Source organism: Bos taurus, chromosome 7 (genome assembly GCF_002263795.3).
Source record: "Bos taurus isolate L1 Dominette 01449 registration number 42190680 breed Hereford chromosome 7, ARS-UCD2.0, whole genome shotgun sequence".
Lineage (NCBI taxonomy): Eukaryota > Metazoa > Chordata > Mammalia > Artiodactyla > Bovidae > Bos > Bos taurus.
The window spans coordinates 42,362,118-42,385,200 of NC_037334.1; the positions used below are offsets into that span (position 1 = coordinate 42,362,118).

The 23,083-nt window shown below is 38.4% G+C and overlaps 1 protein-coding gene across 1 annotated transcript; it reads left to right on the forward strand.

Annotated features, from left to right (window-relative positions):
- The first annotated feature begins 12,092 nt into the window (after positions 1 to 12,092).
- Positions 12,093 to 13,163, forward strand: OR2T29C (olfactory receptor family 2 subfamily T member 29C). Its single transcript, XM_003586290.6, has one exon. The coding sequence runs from the start codon at positions 12,189 to 12,191 to the stop codon at positions 13,161 to 13,163; it is 975 nt and encodes a 324-aa protein (XP_003586338.1). The 5' UTR covers positions 12,093 to 12,188.
- The last annotated feature ends 9,920 nt before the right edge of the window (positions 13,164 to 23,083 follow it).

Here is a 23,083-nt window from a genome sequence, read left to right on the forward strand (position 1 = left end):
CATCTGCATTTCTGAGGTTATTGATATTTCTCCCAGCAATCTTGATTCCAGTTTGTGCTTCATCCAGCCTGGCATTTTGCACAATGTGCTCTGCATATAAGTTAAATAGGCTGGATGAAGTACAAGCTGGAATCAAGATTGCGAGGAGAAATATCAATAACCTCAGATATGCAGATGACACCACCTTTATGGCAGAAAACAAAGAACTAAAGAGCCCTTGATGAAAGTGAAGGAAAAGAGTGGAAAAGTTAGCTTGAAACTCAACATTCAAAAAACTAAGATCGTGACATCTGGTCCCATCACTTCATGGCAAATAGATGGGGAAAAAACGGAAATGGTGACATATTTTATTTTGTTGTGCTCCAAAATCACTGCAGATGGTGAGTGAAGCCATGAAATTAAAAGACTCTTGCTCCTTGGAAGAAAAGCTATGACAATCCTAGACACTGTATTAAAAAGAAGAGACATCCCTTTGCCAACAAAGCTCTGTATAGTCAAAGCTTTGGTTTTTCCAGTAGCCATGTACAGATATGAGAGTTGGACCATTAAGAAGGCTGAATATTTTTAGCTATTTTTTATCTCTCCATTTTAATGGAGAGAATATCAGAATAGATATTTTTCCAAAGCAGACACTCAGATGGCCATTAGGCATGAGACAAGATATTTAACATTACTAGTCATCAGGAATATACAAATCAAAACCAGAATAAAATATCACCACAAATCTGTTAGAATGGCTATTATCAAAAAGATAACATGTATGGATGTGAGAATTAGACCATAAAGAAAGCTGAGTGCCAAAGAATTGATGCTTTTGAACTGTGGCATTGGATAAGACTCTTGAGAGTCCCTTGGACTGTAAGGAGATCCAACCAGCCCATCCTAAAGGTAATCAGTCCTGAATATTCACTGGAAGGACTGACGGTGAATCTGAAACCAATACTTTGGACACCTGATGTGAAGAACTGAGTCATTTGAAAAGACCCTGATGCTGGGAAAGATTGAAGGCAGGAGAAGGGGATTTCAGAGGATAAGATGGTTGGATGCCATCACCAACTCAATGGGCATGAGTTTGAACAAGCTCTGGGAGTTGGTGATGAACAGGAAAGCCTGGTGTGCTGCAGTCCATGGGGTCACAAAGAGTCAGACATGACTGAGAGACTGAACTGAACTGAATAAGTGATGATGAGATGGAGAAAGGGAACACTTGATCACTATTGATTGCAATGTAAATTGGCGCAAAGTTACAGAAAAAAGTAAAGAGGTTCCTCAAACAATTTAAAATGGAAGTAGCATATGATCCATCAATTTCACTCCTGAATATTTATCCAAAGAAAGCAAAAATAGTGGTTTAAAAAAAATATCTGCAAGATCACCAAGATGGCAGAGTAGAAAGAGTCTGAGCTCTCTTCCTCTCATGAGCAATACCACGACTATATATGAACTCAACATAGTGAAATGAAGTCACTCAGTTGTGCGTGACTGTTTGCAACCCCATGGACTGTAGCCTACCAGGCTCCTCTGTCCATGGGATTTTCCAGGCAAGAGTACTGGAGTGGGTTGCCATTTCCTTCTCCAGGGGATCTTCCCAACCCAGGGATCGAACCCAGGTCTCTTGCATTGCAGCCATACGCTTTACCATCTGAGCCACCAGGGAAGCTATAAACTCAACATAAGAGTGTCTAAATATATAAAGCAAGTATTTAGGAATACCACAACTATATATGAACTCAACATAATGGTGTCTAAACATATAAGGCAAATATTTAGGAATGTCAAGGAATAAACACAATAAAAGTAGGGGAAATTTACATGCTACTTACACCAATGGACACATCATCCAAACAGAAATTCAGTAAGGAAACACTGGCATTAAATGACACATTGTATCAGATGAATTTAATAGATGCAGCATTCTATCTAAAGGGGCTTCCCAGGTGGTGCTAGTAGTATAAAGAATCTGCCTGCCAATGCAGAAGACATAATAGACACGGGTTCGATCAATGGGTCAGGAAAATTCCCTGAAGAGGGCATGGCAACCCTCTCCAGTATTCTTGAATGAGAGAATCCCATGGACAGAAGAGCCTAATGAGCTACAGTCCATAGGGTTGCAAACAGTTAGACACAACTGAGGTGACCTAGTATGCACACACACACACTCCATCTGAAAGCAACAAAATACACATTCTTTTCAAAAATATACAGAATATTGTCCAAGATGGATCATATATGAGTCCAAAAAGCAAGCATTTGTAAATTTAGGAAAATTAATATTAAGCATACTTTCCCACCACAATGCTATGAACCTGGAAATCAACTACAAGGAAAAACAACAACAACTGCAAAAAAAAAAAAAAAAACCCATAAACACAAGGAGACCAGAAAATATGCTACTAAACAACCAATGGATCACTGAAGAAATCAAATAGGAAATCAAAAAATACCCAGAGACACATAAAAACAAAAATGCAGTGATCCAAAACCTACAGAACAAACCAAAACCAGTTCTAAGAGTGAAGGATATAGTGATACACGCTTACGTAAAGAAACAGGAAAAATCTCAAAAATCAACATACCAGTATACATAAAGAAACTAGAGAAAGAAGAACAAACAAAACCCAAAATTAGTACCAGAAAAATCATCAGTATCAGAGGAAAAATAAAATAGAAACTAAAAACCATAGAAACATCAATGAGGCTAAATGTATCAGGGTATAACATATTCTCTTACCAACTTTTATCTATGGTATATGTTTCAGCATATCCTCTTTCATTTTTTTTTTATTTATACATGCCCTCTTTGTTTTTTTCATGAATATTGCTAAAGGTTTGTCACTTTTGCTTACCTTTAAAAAATATTTTTGTTTTATTGATCTTTATTTATTTATTTATTTAGGCTGGGGCAAGGAAGAGCTACTTTATTCAGAAAAGTCGATAAACCAAGAAGGTGGTAGACTAGTGTCTCAAAAACCAATCTTGCCTGAGTTACAATTCAGGTTTCTTTTTCTTTTCTTATTTTTTAATTGGAGAAAAATTGATTTATAATATACTCTGGCTTCTCTTCAGATAGTATACTCTGATCTTTTCTGTTGTCTTTTGAGTCTGTATTTTATTTATTTCTCCTCTGCCCTTTTTTATTTCATTTCTTCTACTTAATTTGGGCTACTTTTGTTTTTCTTTTGCTACTTTCTTGTGGTGTAAAATTACAGTGTTTACTTGAGACTTTTCTACATGCTAACATCCAGTTAGTATGTAAAACATGCCCATCTACCCCAGTCATGAGGGTATTAGTGGAAGTACAAGGCTGATTATTTTTATAAACACTGAAGGGTCAGTTAGGAGACCTGACATAAACTGAATGACAACTTGATATCAAACCCCCACCAACATGCTTTAAACCTACAGATGACTCTTATAGAAAATGCAGAAAAAGAGAGATAACTTCTTCATCCTGAGGTTTATGAAAAGGTAAGACAAGAAGTCCTGGCTGAATTGACCGCAGTTCAGTTCAGTTCAGTTCAGTCGCTCAGTCGTGTCTGACTCTTTGCGACTCCATGAACCGCAGCATGCCAGGCCTCCCTGTCCATCACCAACCCCCAGAGTTCACCCAAACCCATGTCCATTGAATTGGTGATGCCATCCAACCATCTCATCCTCTGTCGTCCCCTTCTCCTCCTGCCTTCAATCTTTCCCAGCATCAGGGTCTTCTCAAATGAGTCAGTTCTTCACATCAGGTGGCCAGTGTATTGCATAGGTTAATCCCCTTCAAAATGATCATGGCCTGCTGTCTTCTCTCCATTATAATTCAATAGGTGTCATATTGATTGGAAACTGCATTCATCCTAGAGACCATAATCAATAGGAAAAACTGAAAAAAAAATAAATAAGCATGGTTAAAATATGTTAGAAAACTAATTTAACTTGGAATAAGGCCTTTCCAGTTGCCCTGCTACAGATTAGAGTGGCTCTCAAAAGCAAGCTTAAATTAAGCCCTTTTAAATTATTGTATAGTAGGCCATTCCAGATGTCAGCCTGGGCAGGAGAGTCTGCAGCTGTCTTAAAGAATCTAACTGTCACCAGCTAAAGTAAGACTTTAGGCATTGCTAACTTTTGCTCCTGAGTTTACTTCAAAGAGGTCCACATACCTGAATGACGTCATCCTGCTCCCTTTCTACACCAGTTTGAGTCACACTTGAACCTTGGAGAGAGCAGAAGACCTAAATAGACATTTCTCCACATAGGACATACAGATAGACAACAGGCACCTGAAAAGGTGCTCAAAATCCCTAATTTTTAAGGAAAGGCAATCAAAAACACAATAAGATATCACCTCACATCACTGAGAATGCCATCATTAAAAGTCTACAAATGGTAAATATTGGAGAGTGTGTGGAGAAAAGGGAACTCTCCTATACTGTTAGTGGGAATGTAAATTTTTGCAGCCACTGTGAAAAACATCATGGTGATTCCTTAAAAAACTAGAAATCATGCTACCATATGATCCAGCAACCCCACTCCTGGGCATATATCCAATGAAGATGAAAATTCCAATTTGAAAATATGTATGCACCCCAGTTGGAAAAGGGAATGACAACCCACTCCAGAATTCTTGCTGGAAAAATCCCATGGACAGAGGAGCCTGGTGGGCTACAGTCCAAGGGGTCACAAAGAGTTGGACATGACTGAAGTGACTGAACATGCATGTACCCCAGTGTTCATAGTAACACTATTTATAACACCCATGACATGGAAGCAACCTGTCTCCCTCAACAGACAAATGGATGAAGAAGATGTAGTATATACAAACAATGGAATATTACTCCATCATAGAAAATGAAATAATGCAGCAACATTAATGGACCTAGAGAATATCGTATGAAGTGAACTAAGCGAAATATGCAGAAAGACAGATATTGTATCACTTACATGTGTATTCTAAAAAAATACAAATAAATTAATAAATGTATTTACAAAACAGAAGCAGATTCAGAGGCAAAAGAAAACAAAGTTACTGCTACCCCAAGGGAAAAAGAGGGGTGATAAGGAATTTCTAATTCCTTATAAATTAGGAATATGAGATTAACATATACAAACTGCTATTCATAGAATAGGTAGGAAATAGGGATTTACTGTATAACACAGGGGAAAATGTTCAATATCTTCTAGTAATATATTATAGAAAATAATCTGAAAAAGTTATATATACAATCACCTTACTGTATAACACAGGGGAAAATGTTCAATATCTTCTAGTAATATATTATAGAAAATAATCTGAAAAAGTTATATATACAATCACCTTACTGTACACCTGAAACTAACACAATGGTGTAAATCAATCATATTTCAATAAAAACAAAACTAGCGAAAACAAGGACCCAAGCATCAACTTGCCCCTAAGTAGTCAGGACCACAGTGGGCACTGCTGAACACTCACTGTGCTATTAAATTAGCTAAGATAAAACTGTGGATTAAAATTTTTTCTACAGAAACTGATGGGATGAAGAGAAAGCAGGTGTGGTCTTATGAGCCACTAGAAGGTCTTAATTTGCTATTTTAAGTCAAGATAAGTAATGATGCCTTTTGTTCTCTTTTGTTTCACCACACTGGTGATAGACACTTGTTGGAAAAGACCAAAGTGGGAAATAATCCCCCTTTCTGTTAAATGTTAGCAAGATATAAAAATAGCATAAGGAAGAGCATCTTGGATATTGCCATCCTAAATGCAAGAGAAGTGAAAGTGAAAGTCATTCAATTGTGTCTGACTCTTTGCAACCCATGGACTATGCAGTCCATGGAATTCCCCAGGCCTGAATACTGGAGTGGGTAGCCTTTCCCTTGTCCAGGGGATCTTCCCAACCCAAGGGAACCCAGGTTCCCACATTGTAGAGTTTATGTATATATTCAAGTGTTTGTTGAAGTGTTATACTACAGCCATAAAAAGGAAAACAGCATACGCCCAGCTTGGAACTCAGGAATACTGTCAGTCCCAAGTTAATCAATTCCATCCCATAATCACTCCCTTATTTCCCTAATTCAGCAGGAAGTAGCCAAAATGATCATTACCCCTTGCCACACAAGAGTCTGGAATGCACACTGAGAGTGGGGAACTGGAACAGAGAACAAATCTGACTCCATATTGGACCTATTTTTCTATCTCTAATCTTTGTATTCTGTTGGCTCTACTTGGTTGTGCTGGCTCTGTGCCTTTGTAAAAGAATGTTGCCTATTGCCTGAAATATCTCAACGCTCTGCCTCCCACACTTTTTCCATTCATATGGAGATAAAAAGCTGCAGAACAGAAAAGAACAATTGTCTTGTTGGAGGTTTATAGAAACATCATGACCAGGCATACATGGACAGGAGCAAGAATGAAGGATTCTGGCACAAATAATTTTCAAAAAAATAGACACACCCTTAACATAAGAGAAGCCTGAATCTACCTTTGGTAAGATGATTTTTTGGGACACTATTCCACTATCTTCTTGGTTTGCTTGCTTTACACAAATAAATTCACTGTTCCTTGCACCAATACCTTGTCTCTTGATTTATTGATCTTTTGTGCAGCAATCTGTAAAAGCCTGGATTCAGTATAACAGCAAAACTTTAGAAAATTTTTGGAAAAGAAATTTACTGCTAAAGGCGATGGCACCCAACTCCAGTACTCTTGCCTGGAAAATCCCATGGATGGAGGAGCCTGGTAGGCTGCAGTCCAAGGGGTCACGAAGAGTTGGACACGACTGAGCGATTTCACTTTCACTTCTCACTTTCATGCATTGGAGAAGGAAATGGCAACCCACTCCAGTGTTCTTGCCTGGAGAATCCCAGGGATGGGGGAGCCTGGAGGGCTGCCGTCTCTGGGGTCGCACAGAGTCGGACACGACTGACGTGACTTAGCAGCAGCAGCAGCATGAATATACCTCCCCACTCCAGTACTCTTGCCTGGCAAATCCCATGGACAGAAGGGCCTGGTAAGCTGCAGTCCATGGGGTTGATGCCAGTCGGACACGACCGAGCGACTTCACTTTCACTTTTCACTTTCATGCATTTGGAGAAGGAAATGGCAACCCACTCCAGTATTCTTGCCTGGAGAATCCCAGGGACGGGGGAGCCTGGTGGGCTGCCGTCTATGGGGTCGCACAGAGTCGGACACGACTGAAGCGACTTAGCAGCAGCAGCATGAAGATACCTGAAACATTTTATACCCTTTGGTAAATTAATTTAGAAAAAACTGCATTCAGAGATTGCTTTTTATAAAAGTGAATTTATTTGAGCATAATTTATAATTTAGAATTTTGAATGCAACATAATTATTCAATATTAGGGATTATAATAAATGTACAATTAATTTGATAGGATGTTAACCTCATGTCCAATTATATACAAACACTTTATACACTTCAAACTGATGGAATATAATAGGGGATTGGCTACAGATTAGCTGGTAAAGTGTTGGAAAGAAGGCTGGGGAAGCAAGAAAGAGAGTATTGTCATCCAAGGACCAAGAGCCCTCATGAACCAGTGGAGACCCACATACCCACACTGCTGAGCTGATTGAGCTACTGCATTCTGGGGCTACTGGTGGGACCCTCCTCTGCTGCAACTCAGATGCCTGCATCCCGTAGTGCCAATGAAACTACTTTTGAAGTGCTGGATCCCATAGCTCTCACATGGTCCTCAGTTGGCTACAACTGCTGCAGCTGCCAGAGACCAACAGAAGAAAGAAGAAAAAAATGTGCAGCTTCTTTATTTCTCCCACTGTCCAGTGTCTCCCAATACTTTCATTCTCAGCATCTTATGGGAAACAAGGTGACAAAAAAATTAGGAGAAACCATCTGTAGGCGGAAACTCAGGACATATGAGACCACCCCACAAAGTGTGGGCCTCACAAACATAAGTCACCATTTAGACAAAGGATGCCAAGGAATAAAGATGGCAAGGGAAAATAATCAACATAATTTGAGAAAACACATACAGAATAAGGTTAAGAAGAATTTTGCTACAATTTCCCTGAGGATAGGATTGCTTTATTTTCTTCCCTGGTTTATCACAACTATGTGGTATATGGTACACATTTCATAAATATTTGTATTCTGAAATCAAGATACAACCATCAAGGCATAATTTTTGCCTCGGAAAGTAAATTATGGTTGATTTTTAAATTTTCTTTGTAATAGTTCATGGGTTTTAAAAATTTTTTTCTACAATTAGCATGTCAAAATATAAATTAAAATCAAATACATAAAATTAAATGTAGTATTAAAGCAACAGAGATTGCAACTGGGTGACTAAAGATTAAAATCAGTACCCTACAGAAGACCAATCCAGATGAAAATATAAAAGACCACCACAATTTTAGTCTCAACCACAGTACTGATTAGTAGTGCTGTCTTTGACACATCAATTAGACTATGAATTTCAGACTCTGTAACTCTGAAAGACAAGCATCAATACCACACAAAAAGTATTGAAGAAGCAATGAAGATAAATATATACACAGATAAGAAAACATTTTTTGTAATGTGAAAAGGCTAAGGCCATATATAAACTAATACCTATGCCATAGATAAAATTTTACTGATGATGGTAAGATTTGAGTTTATTGCTAATTTTTTTTAAGATTTCTAGTTTAATAATAAAGGGATTTTTTTAAGACATTAGGAGAAAACCAAAAAAGTACAACAGAGATATCTATGATTTTTTTTTTTTAGTTCTCTTAATTGCATGCTTCTTGAAGGTTCCAGAGAGGATTTATCAACAGAACATCATCCTCCACTCCCCTAATGAGCATAGTAACACCAAGGATGAAGTCACTGTCCTATCTCTATTTATACGTTTAACTGTGACCACTCTCTATTAGCCCATCTAGATGAGGATTTCAGCATCATCTGATATTGGAGTAAATCAGATAGGAATATAGGTCTACAGGATCAAAAGGGTAATTATTATTTTTTTCTTGTTCTACTTCTGACATTCTATTGATACTTGATTATATTTCCTAATTTTACCCTATTATCTATTTTTATGGAGAAAATCAATAGTGTTTGTTTTTTTTCTTAAATCTTTTATATAACATTTATTTACTGCAGCATATTAAAATATGGGTTTTGATTTCCAATCATTTATGGACAGAAGAACTCACTTTTCTCCTCTATTACTATATGGTAAACTTGTGTCCTTGTGATTTAAATTTTACAGAAGAAAACAAACTAATTTTTCTTTGAGTGAGGATTATTTCTGATAGTTAGAACACTGAAATAAATGTCTTAATCTTATGTTTCTCAGATGAAATCGACAGTGGTTGGCTAATGCCCAAGTTGTAGACTTTAGAGGGAAGACAGTAGCCTAGAGAATTTAAGGTAGCATCAAAGGGTTTGTGTCCCAACACATGAGCTGAGACTTGAGTACTTCTTCAGATGAATAGTGTGATGCTAGACAGATTCCCAGGAACCAGAATTATTTAATCTGTAAAAGGACAAAATAAAATGAGTATGTAATTCATAGGCTCCTGGGGAGATTAAAAAAAAAAAAAAAACAGCAACATAATAGGACAATTGGCTTCACTCAAGATTTGATATGGTTCTACCCCTAAAGTTAATAACTCCCCAAGTTCAATATGCACCATTCCACTTATATTAAACTCAGACAGTTGGATAAAAAGCAGTAAGAGTTACCAAGAAAGCAAGTCACCTTGCCTGATACAGACTGTATTCCTTTGACTGTCTGGTGTCCTAGGTAGGCTGTTCAGTGTGGGCTTAATCACAGTGACTATGATTTTCCAAAGGGCAACGAGATTTGCCCAGTGCCTCCCATTTCCCCTCCAGCTCTCACTTCATTCCTTCAGGTCTTCACATTGCGAGTCACTGCATTGGTCCTTTGCCACTTTGATGACAAATTAAAACTCAGCCACAAGTGTGTCTTTAGCTTATTTGTTTTTAAATTTTGCACAGAGTTCAGCTTTCCTCTGCCAGTGTAGGTGGAATTTGACAGAAATATTATATTTTTAATGGTACTTTTCCCAGATTTTCTGGATATTTATAATAAGGGATTATTTTCAATATCATTTACTGCTTCAGCACCCCAGAACTTGGGGCTGTTAATAAATCTCTGGGATTATTACAAGAGTATAAAGTATGTTAGGACTTGGATAATCTTCCTGACATATTTCTACAATCACAAGTACTTCTAAACTTTTCTCCTGTGAGAGAAGCCAACATTTCCTCTTGTTGGTAAGGTTTATAAAATTTAACATTTAACATATCAGAAGTTGAAAAGTTGCAAAGATTAAATCTTCATAAGAAAAAGTATAGAAGAAGCAATTACTGAGTCTCTTCTAAAACACCAGATGTATTTTGCTTTAGTCCTCTTTCTTATTTTGTAGCCCTTTTAAAATTCTAATTTAAATTATATTTGCATAATACTTCTCCCTAAATGGATTAAATATGACTCACCTAAATGTAAGCAAGTTTAATTTTTCTTTGATTTGTCCTCAGCCTCCAACACAGATATAAGTTATGTACAGCAAGATAGAGGAAAGAAAACCGAAGTCAGAGACATTTCAATGTTGTTCAGTTTTCCTCTCTGCATCTCTGTTTCCATGAAAAATTGATTACTATAGACAATAAAGCTGATGATGTTTACAAGACAACTAAAATCTTGTCTGTAAATGGGAATAACAATCTCAATGCTATTTCATCTCCCTGAGATTTAGAACAAATGGTATGAGCTTTAAGCAGATGAAGCTGGAGAAGACAGAACTGAAATGAAACTCTCCATAAAGCTCTACTTAACCAGAGTTAAAATAAGAAAGATAGATTATATATTTCATATTTATATGTTAATATTTATATAAAAGGGCTTGCCTCATAGCTCAGTTGGTAAAGAATCCACCTGCAATGCAGGAGACCCCAATTCAATTCCAGGGTGGGAAAGATCCCTGCAGAAGGCATGGGTTACCCACTCCAGTATCCTTGGGCTTGCCTGGTGGCTCAGCTGGTAAAGAATCCACCTGCAATGTGGGAGACCTGGGTTCAATCCCTGGGTTGGAAGATGCCCTGGAGAAGGGAGAGGCTACCCACTCCAGTATTCTGGCCTGGAGGATTCCATGGACTGTATGCCATGGGGTCACAAAGAGTTAGACATGACTGAGCAACTTTCTCCCATTTATATAAAATATATAAAGTTTGTACTGTAGAAAGTCTGAGATTATGCATATACACATATTTATATATATTTAGAGAGATTATGTTAGAATAATATATAATGCTATAAAACAGTATACTTTGTGTGTATATATATATATATGTCTTGAACTACAGAATTTATCAAATCCAAATTCTTATATAAATGAATAGGTATTAAAACTAGCAAGCTGAAGTAATGAATCTGATCATAAAAGAAATAGTAACAACCTTCTCTTAGAATATGCACAATATTTACACTAAATGTTAATGCTTTGACAATATGTATCATTATTCATCGGTAACTGGTACTGTTTTCAGCCTTTTCAATATTTTACTTCATTTAATTCTAAATGCATTTTATAGCAAACATTATTTTTTGTTTAAGTAGAGTAGACAGAGGAGTGGTGGATATAGGATAATAAAAACCCATAGTCCAACCTTAGAGTCTGGGCTTCTCGCTCGCTCTCTTTAATATATCTAAGGGATTGGTTATTGTTGAGAACCCAAATCTGCCCCTGTGAATACATGGCTCACTCCACAAAAATTCAGAGCCTCACAAAATTGCTTGAACCAACACACAAAGATAGGTGGAATTTTTGGTATATGTGTTCACCAAATTATGTTTAAGTAACTTTCTAATTTTTTCATATATTACTAAAGGTTTTTAAGATGCAACTGGATCCTTAAAAGAGACAGATTGAATGAATTCTGCCTTATATAACAAAAATCTAATGTTTTACCCTAAATAAATTAATCAACAATTGTGAATTCTTAGTTTTCCATTAATTTTTTTTTATTTACAGGCACCTTATAACCCCCAAATCTCCAGTCTCATACCACTAACTCCTTTTAGCACAATTGCATTGCTTCGCATCCACAAACAGGCACACACGCACACACACACACACACACACGCAAGCCCACCAAACATTTATCTCAGGTGGTCATATACCATGAGTGATTTATTAATCACAAATCTTTCCTTGGTGATCTAGGAGAAACTTCATGGACAAATCTACCTGGGCCACCAACCACACTGGACAGTTGGATTTCATCCTTATGGGACTCTTCAGTCAATCCAAGCATCCAGCTTTCCTCTGTGTGGTCATTTTTGTGATTTTCTTGATGGCCTTGTCTGGAAATAGCATCCTGATCCTTCTGATATATTCTGATGCCCACCTCCACACCCCTATGTACTATTTCATCAGCCAGTTGTCTCTCATGGACATGATATACATTTGTGTCACTATGCCCAAAATGCTCATGGACCAGGTCATGGGTAAGAATAAGATCTCAGCCCCTGAATGTGGAATGCAGATGTTTTTCTATGTGACACTTGGAGGTTCAGAATATTTCCTTCTGGCTGCCATGGCCTATGATCGCTATGTGGCCATCTGTCATCCACTCCACTATTCTACCCTCATGAGCCATAAGATGTGGCTGTTCTTGGTGTCTGGCTGCTGGTTTCTGGGATCAGTGGATGGCTTTATGCTCACACTCATCACCATGACCTTTCCCTTCTGTAGATCCCGGGAGATCCATCATTTCTTCTGTGAGGTCCCTGCTGTAATGAAGCTTTCCTGCTCAGACACTTCCCTGTATGAGACACTCATGTACCTGTGCTGTGTCCTCATGCTCCTCATCCCCATGACAGTCATTTCAAGTTCTTATTCATTCATCCTCCTCACCATCCACAGGATGAATTCAGCAGAGGGCAGGAAGAAGGCCTTAACCACTTGTTCTTCCCACATGACTGTGGTCATCCTCTTCTATGGAGCTGCCATCTATACCTACATGCTCCCCATCTCTTACCACTCCCCTGAGAAGGACATGGCTGTATCTGCCTTTTACACCATACTCACTCCTGTTCTAAACCCTTTAATCTACAGTCTTAGGAATAAGGATGTCATAAGGGCACTAAAGAAAATGTTGAATTTAGAATATTTCAGAGAACCACGAAATAAGACATTTTTATACTAGTGGTTTATTTTTATTCATCCTGTATCAGAACTTTCTGACCTTATACAAATATTATTCTTTTTTAAATTTTATTATTATTATTTTTTTTTACTTTACAATATTGTATTGGTTTTGCCATACATGAACATGCATCCACCATGGGTGTACACGTGTTCCCCATCCTGAACCCCCCTCCCACCTCCCTCCCCAGATTCTCATACCATGATGTGTTATGTAATACTCATTTATTTTAGAAAATTGTTTCCCTGTAATTGAAAGCCATTCATTTTTATATTTCTTTGTACAAATTATTTTTACAAAGCTAGTAGAGGTGATGGAATTCCAGTTGAGCTATTTCAAATCCTAAAAGATGGTGCTGTGAAAGTGCTGCACTGAATATGCCAGCAAATTGGGAAAACTCAGCAGTGGCCACAGGACTGGAAAAGGTCAGTTTTTATTCCAATCCCAAAGAAAGGCAATGGCAAAGAATGCTCAAATGAATGCACAATTGCACTCATCTCACACACTAGTAAAGTAATGTTTAAATTTCTCCAAGCCAAGCTTCAGCAGTACGTGAACCGTGAACTTCCAGATGTTCAAGCTGGATTTAGAAAAGGCAGAGGAACCAGAGATCAAATTGCCAACATCCGTGGGATCATTGAAAGAGCAAGAGAGTTCCAAAACAACATGTTTCTGCTTTATTGACTATGCCAAACCTTTGACTGTGTGGACCACAACAAATTGTGGAAAATTCTTAAAGGGTTGAGAATACCAGGCCACCTGACCCGCCTCTTGAGAAATCTGTATGCAGGTCAGGAAGCAACAGTTAGAACTGGACATGGAACAACAGACTAGTTCCAAATAGGATAAAGAGTACGTCAAAGTTGTATATTGTCACCATGCTTATTTAACTTATATGCAGAGTACATCATGAGAAACGCTGGGCTGGATGAAGCACAAGCTGAAATCAAGATTGCAGGGAGAAATATCAATAACCTCAGATATGCAGATGACACCACCCTTATGGCAGAAAGTGAAGAGGAACTAAAGAGCCTCTTGATGAAAGAGGAGAATGAAAAAGTTGACTTAAAGCTCAACATTCAGAAAACTAAGATCATAGCATCTGGTCCCATCACTTCATGGCAAATAGGTGGGGAAACAGTAGAAACAGTGAGAGACTTTATTTTCTTGGGGGCTCCAAAATCACTACAGATGGTGACTGCAGCCATGAAATTAAAAGATGCTTGCTCCTCGATACAAAAGTTATGACCAACCTAGACAGCATATTAAAAACAGAGACATTACTTTGCCAGCCAAGTTCCATCTAGTCAAAGCTATGGTTTTTCCAGTAGTCATGTATGGATGCGAGAGTTGGACTATAAAGAAAGCTGAGTGCCGAAGAATTGATGCTTTTGAACTGTGGTGTTGGAGAAGACTCTTGAAATTCCCTTGGACAGCAAGGAGATCCAACCAGTCCATCCTAAAGGAGTTAGTCCTGAATATTCATTGGAAGAGCTGATGCTGAAGCTGAAACTCTGGTACTTTGGCCACCTGATGTGAAGAATTGAGTCATTTGAAAAGACCCTGATGCTGGGAAAGATTGAAGGCAGGAGGAGAAGGGGACAGCAGAGAATGAGATGGTTGGATGGCATCACCGACTCAATGGACATGAGTTTGAGAAACTCTGGAAGCTGGTGATGGACAGGGAGGCCTGGTGTGCTGCAGTCCATGGGGTCACAAAGAGTCCGACAGGACTCAGCAACTGAACTGACTGACTGGTTGAATCCATACTACATTTTTATGAAGTTTCAACTCCACCATGTTTCTGTGGAATAATATTTGTACTCTTAAGAAATCCACAATTAAAATATTTAGATGAAAAAGTATACAATTGCCTAAGCTAGAGATGAGATGAATCAAAAGGGATATATTGTTTATATATGAATCTGATAAATATTATATATGTTAATTATACTGTTATTTTTCAAGGTATTTGTTTGTATATTTGAAATTATCTAAAAGTAAAGGATTATGTATCAGATTTCTCCATTTTCTTCTTCCTACTTTTAAGTGGTGGAGGTATAAGTGACCTATCTTAGAAATTACATTCATTTTAATGTGCTGATCATTGCTGGGACAATTCTGTCTTCTAGTTGCCTTTATTGAGGTCTACTTTGTTCATCAGGGTTCAATCCTGAAGGTGTCTAGTGGGTGTCAGCTGTCTGAAATCCTTAGTACTTGTGGTCGATCAGAAATTCAAGACCCCACAAAGTAACCTCAAATGGGACGAATAATATTAACCCCAATGTTCCCTCAAGCAGGGAACATTTTCTTTGTTAAGTGGTATCTTAGCTGAGATTTGAAGTATGTAATTTATACACAAGCAAGCAGAGGAAGAACAGCAAATTTTCAACCCTTTATTTACTCAGCAGACATTTCTTTAAAATTTTAAAATATTAGCTAAGTGAAATTTTAAGTTCAAATTACTTATGGCTACTATCCCTACAAATTTGAAGTGTAGGTATATTTTGCATGAAAAGTAAAAGTGAAAGTTGTGTCCTACTCTTTGTGACCCCATGGACTACACAGTTCATGGAATTCTCCAGGCCAGAATACTAGAGTGGGTAGCCTTTCCCTTCTCCAGGAGAGATCTTCCCACTCCAGCGATCGAACCCAGGTCTCCCTCATTGCAGGCAGATGTTTTACCAGCTGAGCCACAAGGGAAGCCCAAGAATACTGGAGTGGGTAAAGGAAAGCCCAAGAATATAGGAGTTGGTAGCCTATTCTTTCTCCAGCGTGTCTTCTCAATGCAGGAACTGAACCAGGGTCTCCTGCATTGCAGGCGGATTCTTTGCATAATAGTTGCTTTATAAAATACATAAATGCACAAATAATTTGATGCACAAATACACAAATGATTTGATGCTCGAAACCTTATTAGGACATATCAGTAACATGCAAGTTCATCCAAAAGAAGAGGGGTTGAGGGAAAACCTGAGAACTCTGTGTTGAATGGTGACTAGATGAATAAAGAAGGCTGGAATGGTGTGGAAGAATTGCTCAAGGACCTGAAGCCATGTAAGCCAAACAGCATGATTAAAGATCAGGTGCTTGGCCAGGAGGAAGAGGTAATGTTTCAATACATCTCCATTCTGATTCAGGTTGTAGCCTCATTTCTTGCTCTTTCGTGACCCAGGTTTTTAAAAGCAGTAATGGAATGACTGGACTTGCATTTTAGAGGTGGTAATTGATTGAAGAACTGTAAGACTGGAGGTATGGAAACCAAGTGAGTGAATATGATGAGCTGAATAGTGTAAATCTAGGTGGAATGGGCCATGCCCTAACTCTAGGAAGGTTGGGCTGAGTATTTTGGGTAAAAAGGGCCTTGTTGAATCTGTTCCATAGAACCACAATTTTTTTGCATGTCTAAAATCTTCCAACAGGCAGTATCAATGTGAATTAGATGATTTGGAAAGTACAGATTCCATTTTCCTCTTAACACAATCAGTTACTTCATGATATAAAACAAGGATCTTCCAATATTGGGGGACATAAGCTGGGGAAAACAGCTTACAATATTTTTGTTTCAGTCAAATAAAATGAATAAAATATGTGCACTCTTTAACTTTTAGAAAAAAATGAGTAGTGTAAACAACACTCATCAATTTGGAAAACAAATGATATATTTAAGGTTCCATTTAAAGTGCCCTAGATATGGAGAACAAAGGCAAATAGAACAAAACAAAATGCAATGTGTAATATTCTTCCAAAGATGATTAGTTTTATTCTGTCTCAATCAAAAAAAATCAGATAAAATAAAAATGTTTAGAATGATGATTCATTTTTAAAATAAAATGGTAAAATTACAGCTATCCATAGCTTCTACTAGTAAGAATTTATGAGAACTGTGCAGTTAGTTGGAGAAGGCAATGGCACCCCACTCCAGTACTCCTGCCTGGAAAATCCCATGGACGGAGGAGCCTGGTAGGCTGCAGTCCATGGGGTCGCTGAGGGTCAGACATGACTGAGCGACTTCACTTTCACTTTTCACTTTCATGCATTGGAGAAGGAAATGGCAACCCACTCCAGTGTTCTTGCCTGGAGAATCCCAGGGACGGAGGAGCCTGGTGGGCTGCCGTCTATGGGGTCGCACAGAGTCGGACACGACTGAAGTGACTTAGCAGCAGCAGCAGCAGTGCAGTTAGTTGTGATATTGTTAGCCAAATTATACTTTGAATAAAATACTCATAATTCCTGAATGTGGCAAAACAATTGTTGCTCTAAATGTATTACATTTAGAATAAAAAGAATGAATGGCACAGTTTCTGACACTGAGTGCACTTGCTTAAAGTGCCACATGAATAAGTGTGAACTATAGTAATTTAAAATTGTCAAACTTCACGTGGTGTTCATGCATCTGTGTTTATGATCCATTAGCAATTAAACAAAGAAATCACTTCTACAGCATAAAAATGAGCCCTGAGTTTCCTACATCCTTCAAAGGATGCTAAGCATGAAGATTGGAATTTTTATTAAATGAAGAATGAACCAACCTAGATTAGATAGAGAAGTTTGCTTTGTTTTTCACAAATATTCCCATTTTTAAAGTATTTTCATATGTTTAAAAAAAACGAGAGTAGCAAAATAAGTTTCCTAGGAATGGCTCAAGAGAAGTTTAAAGAACAAAATTATGTGCTTTGGAAATAACACTTACTATGACTTTGGTTGCCTGTTTTCCTTCTTAGGTTACTGTTTTAAAACCAGCCTTTTCCAGTTTTTTAAGGAATCTCCACACTGTTCTCCATAGTGGCTATACTAGTTTGCATTCCCACCAACAATGTAAGAGGAACATGTATAATATCATATATGAAACGAATCACCAGTCCAGGTTTGATGCACAATACTGGATGCTTGGGGCTGGTGCACTAGGACGACCCAGAGGGAGGGTATGGGGAGGGAAGAAGGAGGAGGGTTCAGGATGGGGAACACATGTATAACTGTGGCGGATTCATTTTGATATATGGCAAAACCAATACAATATTGTAAAGTTAAAAAATAAAATAAAAGCATCAAAAAATAAAATAAAATAAAACCAGCCTTTGCAGTTGTTTTACATTGAGTTCAAAATGTGTAAACTTCTAATGCTATGTCTAGGACCCAAATGTTGGATACAGTCATTCAGTTCAGTTCAGTTGAGTCTCAGTCGTGTCCAACTCTTTGCGACCCCATGGACTGCAGCACTCCTGGCTTCCCTATCCATCACCAACTCCTGGAGTTTACTCAAACTCATGTCCATTGCGTCAGTGATGCCATCCAACCATCTCATCCTCTGCTGTCCCCTTCTCCTCCTGCCTTCAACCTTTCCCAGCATCAGGGTCTTTTCAAATGACTCAGCTCTTCACATCAGGTAGCCAAAGTATTGGAATTTCAGCTTCAGCATCAGTCCTTCCAATGAATATTCAAGACTGATTTCCTTTAGGATTAACTGATTGGATCTCCTTGCAGTCCAAGGACTGTCAAGAGTCTTCTCCAGAACCACAGTTCAAAAGCATCAATTCTTAGGTGCTCAGCTTTCTTCACAGTCCAACTCTCACATCCATACTTGACCACTGGAAAAACCATAGCCTTGACTAGACGGACCTTTGTTGGCAAAGTAATGTCTCTGCTTTTGAATATTCTATCTAGGTTGGTTATAACTTTTCTTCCAAGGAGTAAGCATCTTTTAATTTCATGGCTGCAGTCACCATCTGCAGTGATTTTGGAGCCCAAAAAAATAAAGTCTGACACTGTTTCCACTGTTTCCTTATCTATTTCCCATGAAGTGATGGGACCAGATGCCATGATCTTTGTTTTCTGAATGTTGAGCTTTAAGTCAACTTTTTCACTCTCCTCTTTCACTTTCATCAAGAGGCTTTTGAGTTCCTCTTCACTTTCTGCCATAAGCATGGTGTCATCTGCATATCTGAGGTTATTGATATTTCTCCCTGCAATCTTGATTCCAGCTTGTGCGTCTTCCAGCCCAGCACTTCTCATGATGTACTCTGCATATAAGTTAAATAAGCAGGGTGACAATATACAGCCTTGATGTACTCCTTTTCCTATTTGGAACCAGTCTGTTGTTTCATGTCCAGTTTTAACTGCTGCTTCCTGACCTGCATATAGGTTTCTCAAGAGGCAGGTCAGGTGGTCTGGTATTCCCATCTCTTCTACTAATATATAATTTTAATTTAAAAAAACTCAAATATATGTATATACAGGAGAAGGAGGAGACAGAGAATGAGATGGTTAGATAGCATCACTGATTCAATGGACATGAATCCGAGCAAAGGAGGTAGTGAACGACTGGGGAACCTGGCATGCTGCAGGCCATGGGGTCGCAAAGAGTTGGATACAACTTAGCAGCTGAACCACAAATATACATATATATATTCACATAGATCATCATTTTTGTAGGAAATATTCCCAGATGGGGAATTGTTATTCAAATGATTGATAAACTTGATACAAATTGCTAATCTGTATATAAAATTCTAGACTAATTTATCTCTCATCATCTATGAAGAAAGAGAGCTAGTTTTCCATATTCCCATTGAGCTCTATCCTCCCTCTTACATGTGCCTGCTCTTCCATTTCTAGTCTGTGGCCCTAGGGGATGACTTGTTCCTCTGTCTTCTGTATCATTTGGTTAATGAGGGATCTCAGCAAGAGATTAGAGGGTAAGGGCAGACTAAGGTCTCGATGTTTAATCCCCCAGCACCTTCTTTGCCAGGCTGAGACTGGAAATGACCAATAACTAACAAATGGAGTCCAGGTCTCATTAGCAGTCAGCTAGTGGATCTTGGAAACGATTGCACCTCCCACTGTCTCTCAGGATCAAGATGGGGAAAAGCTTCCCTTTTTTGCTGCCTTTGGGCCATTTTCATTTCTTGATGAAAACTCTTACTCCCACCCACCACTTTCTACCTCATGTTAATGTAATCACTAACTGATATTGGCTACACTCTGAAGAATTTCTTCTAATATTACTGATTCAATCTAAATGACATATTGGGTTATGCTCTTATAATTTTGATTTAGCATCCTTTTATATATTCAGTGTTTGATATAATTTCTTAAACTCTAAAGGAATTTTTAATAGCTTTGTTAATTTTTGACTGGATAGTTTGCTATCTAACTTGTTTACCTCTTACACATTACTAATATAAATCCTTTGTTATATATATTGATTTTCTATAAGTGAGACTTTAATATATGTTTAATGTTTTCTTGTACATAGTTTTTAATAGAGTCAAATATATTACTAAATCTCTTTCTGGTTTGGAATTCCACATCTTGTTCTAAATAGCCTTCCTAGTAATGGTAACTGAATTTGTGCCCTGTACTATTTTCCAACACATTGTTTATATTTACATATAACTAACTAGTCTGCATGAATTTACTTTTAGTATACTGTGAAATGTACATCTAATTTTATTTATTTTATTGTGTGTAGAACAAAGGAGACTTGGACCTGAGGCTGCATCTGAGCAATTAAGGGAAACAATTGTTGTCACCCATACAGGTATAGGTCAGAGACAGCGATACATGAGAGATGGCTCTGACCTCTATCTGTGGCAGCAAAAAGCCAAGAACCCACATACACCCTTCTTCCTTCAACAATCCCCACATGTGGGTCCCAGTTCTGGAAGAGAAAACATCACACACAAATGAAATGGAACCAACTTGAGGCCAAGGCTTCTGATCAAGCAACTTGGGATCAAACTGTGCCCCTAATAGGGCACTGATGGCCACTGGTCATGGGGGAAGCCCTGCCTCACACTACCTCCACTAACCCCTCAGTCTCCAACTCATCTACTATAAAAGTGATAGCTACCAGCACACAACGAGGAAAGAAGTGACTTGGGCTCATATCAAATTTAGCCTAGCAATCAAAGGCACTGGTCATCAGCATATATAGGCACCCTCCCACATAAGAACACACTTTCAAGACTGTAGTAATAACTCTTTCAATTAAAATTTCAATTAAATTCAGAAAGGCAGAAAATTCAAGCAAAATGGAAAGGCCGAAGAACTCCTTTCAGTTGAAAGAACAAAAGAAAATGCTCCCCAAAATATATAATGAGACAGAAGCAAACCATTTACCAGATAAAGAGCCCAAAACATTAGTTATAAGAATTTTATCTGAATTAAGGGAAGAGGAGATGAACACAATGGTAATTTTAGCAAGGCACTATATCATATGTTTTAAAAATCAGAAATAAATAATTCAATAACTAAAATCAAAAGCACACTAGAAATAATGAATAGCAGACTATGTGAAAAGCAAAATGCATAAGCAATCTGGAAGAATAATGGAAATCACTCAATAAGAACAAGAAAGAGAAAAACTAATCTTAAAATATGAGGAGAGTATAAAAGATCTCTGTTGGAGGTGGAATGAACTGAGAGATTGGGATTGACATATATACACTACTAGATATAATATTAGAGAAGGCAATGGCACCCCACTCCAGTACTCTTGCCTGGAAAATCTCATGGATGGAGGAGCCTGGTAGGCTGCAGTCCATGGGGTCACTACAAGTCGGACACGACTGAGCAACTTCGCTTTCACTTTTCACTTTCATGCATTGGAGAAGGAAATGGCAACCCACTCCAGTGTTCCTGCCTGGAGAATCCCAGGGACTGGGGAGCCTGGTGGGCTGCCGTCTGTGGGGTCACACAGAGTCAGACACGACTGAAGCAACTTAGCAGCAGCAGGTATAATATAGATTAATGAGAACCTACCATATGTGTGTGTGTGTGTTTGTGTGTGTACACTCAGTCGTGTCTGACTCCTTGTGACCCAAAAAACTGTAGCCCACCAGCCTCCTCTGTCCATGGAATTTTCCAGGCAAGAGAACTGGAGTGGGGTGCCATTTCCTACTCTAGGGGATCTTCCTCACCTAGGGATTAAACTAGAGTGGGATGCCATTTCCTACTCTAGGGGATCTTCCTCACCCAGGGATTAAATACATCTCTTGCATCTCTTGCATTAGCAGGTGAATTCTTTTGCAACACCTGAGAAGCCCTAGCACAGGAAAACTGTATAGCACAGGCAACTGTCTACTCAATTCTCTGTGATGATCTAAATAGGAAGGAAATCCAAAATACAGGGAATTATATGTATAACTGATACATTCTGCTGTAGAGCAGATGCTAACACAACATCATAAATCAACTATACACCAATAAAAATTAATTTAAAAAGAAATCTCTAATGCAACATTAAGCATATCAACACTTGCAATATAAGTGTTGCAGAAGAGAGAAAGAAGGGGTATTGAAACAATATTTGAGGAAATTGTAGCTGAAAACTTAACAAACCTTCAGTTCAGTTCAGTCGCTAGGTCGTGTCCGACTCTTTGCGACCCCATGAATTGCAGCACACCAGGCCTCCCTGTCCATCACCAGCTCCCAGATTTCACTCAAACTCATGTCCATCGAGTCAGTGATGCCATCCAGCCATCTCATCCTCTGTCATCCCCTTCTCCTCCTGCCCCCAATCCCTCCCAGCATCAGAGTCTTTTCCAACGAGTCAACTCTTCACATGAGGTGGCCAAAGTACTGGAATTTCAGCTTTAGCATCATTCCTTCCAAAGAAATCCCAGGGCTGATCTCCTTTAGAATGGACTGGTTGGATCTCCTTGCAGTCCAAGGGACTCTCAAGAGTCTTCTCCAACACCACAGTTCAAAAGCATTAATTCTTGCTTTCTTCACAGTCCAACTCAGCTTTCTTCACAGTCCAACTCTCACATCCATACATGACCACAGGAAAAACCATAACCTTGACTAAATGGACCTTTTTTGGCAAAGTAATGTCTCTGCTTTTCAATATGCTATCTAGGTTGGTCATAATTTTCTTCCAAGGAGTAAGCGTCTTTTAATTTCATGGCTGCAGCCAC

What these genes read in the sequence shown, in the direction of transcription:
- OR2T29C (XM_003586290.6), top strand. Translation starts at nt 12,189, where the DNA reads ATGGACAAATCTACCTGGGCCACCAACCACACTGGACAGTTGGATTTC.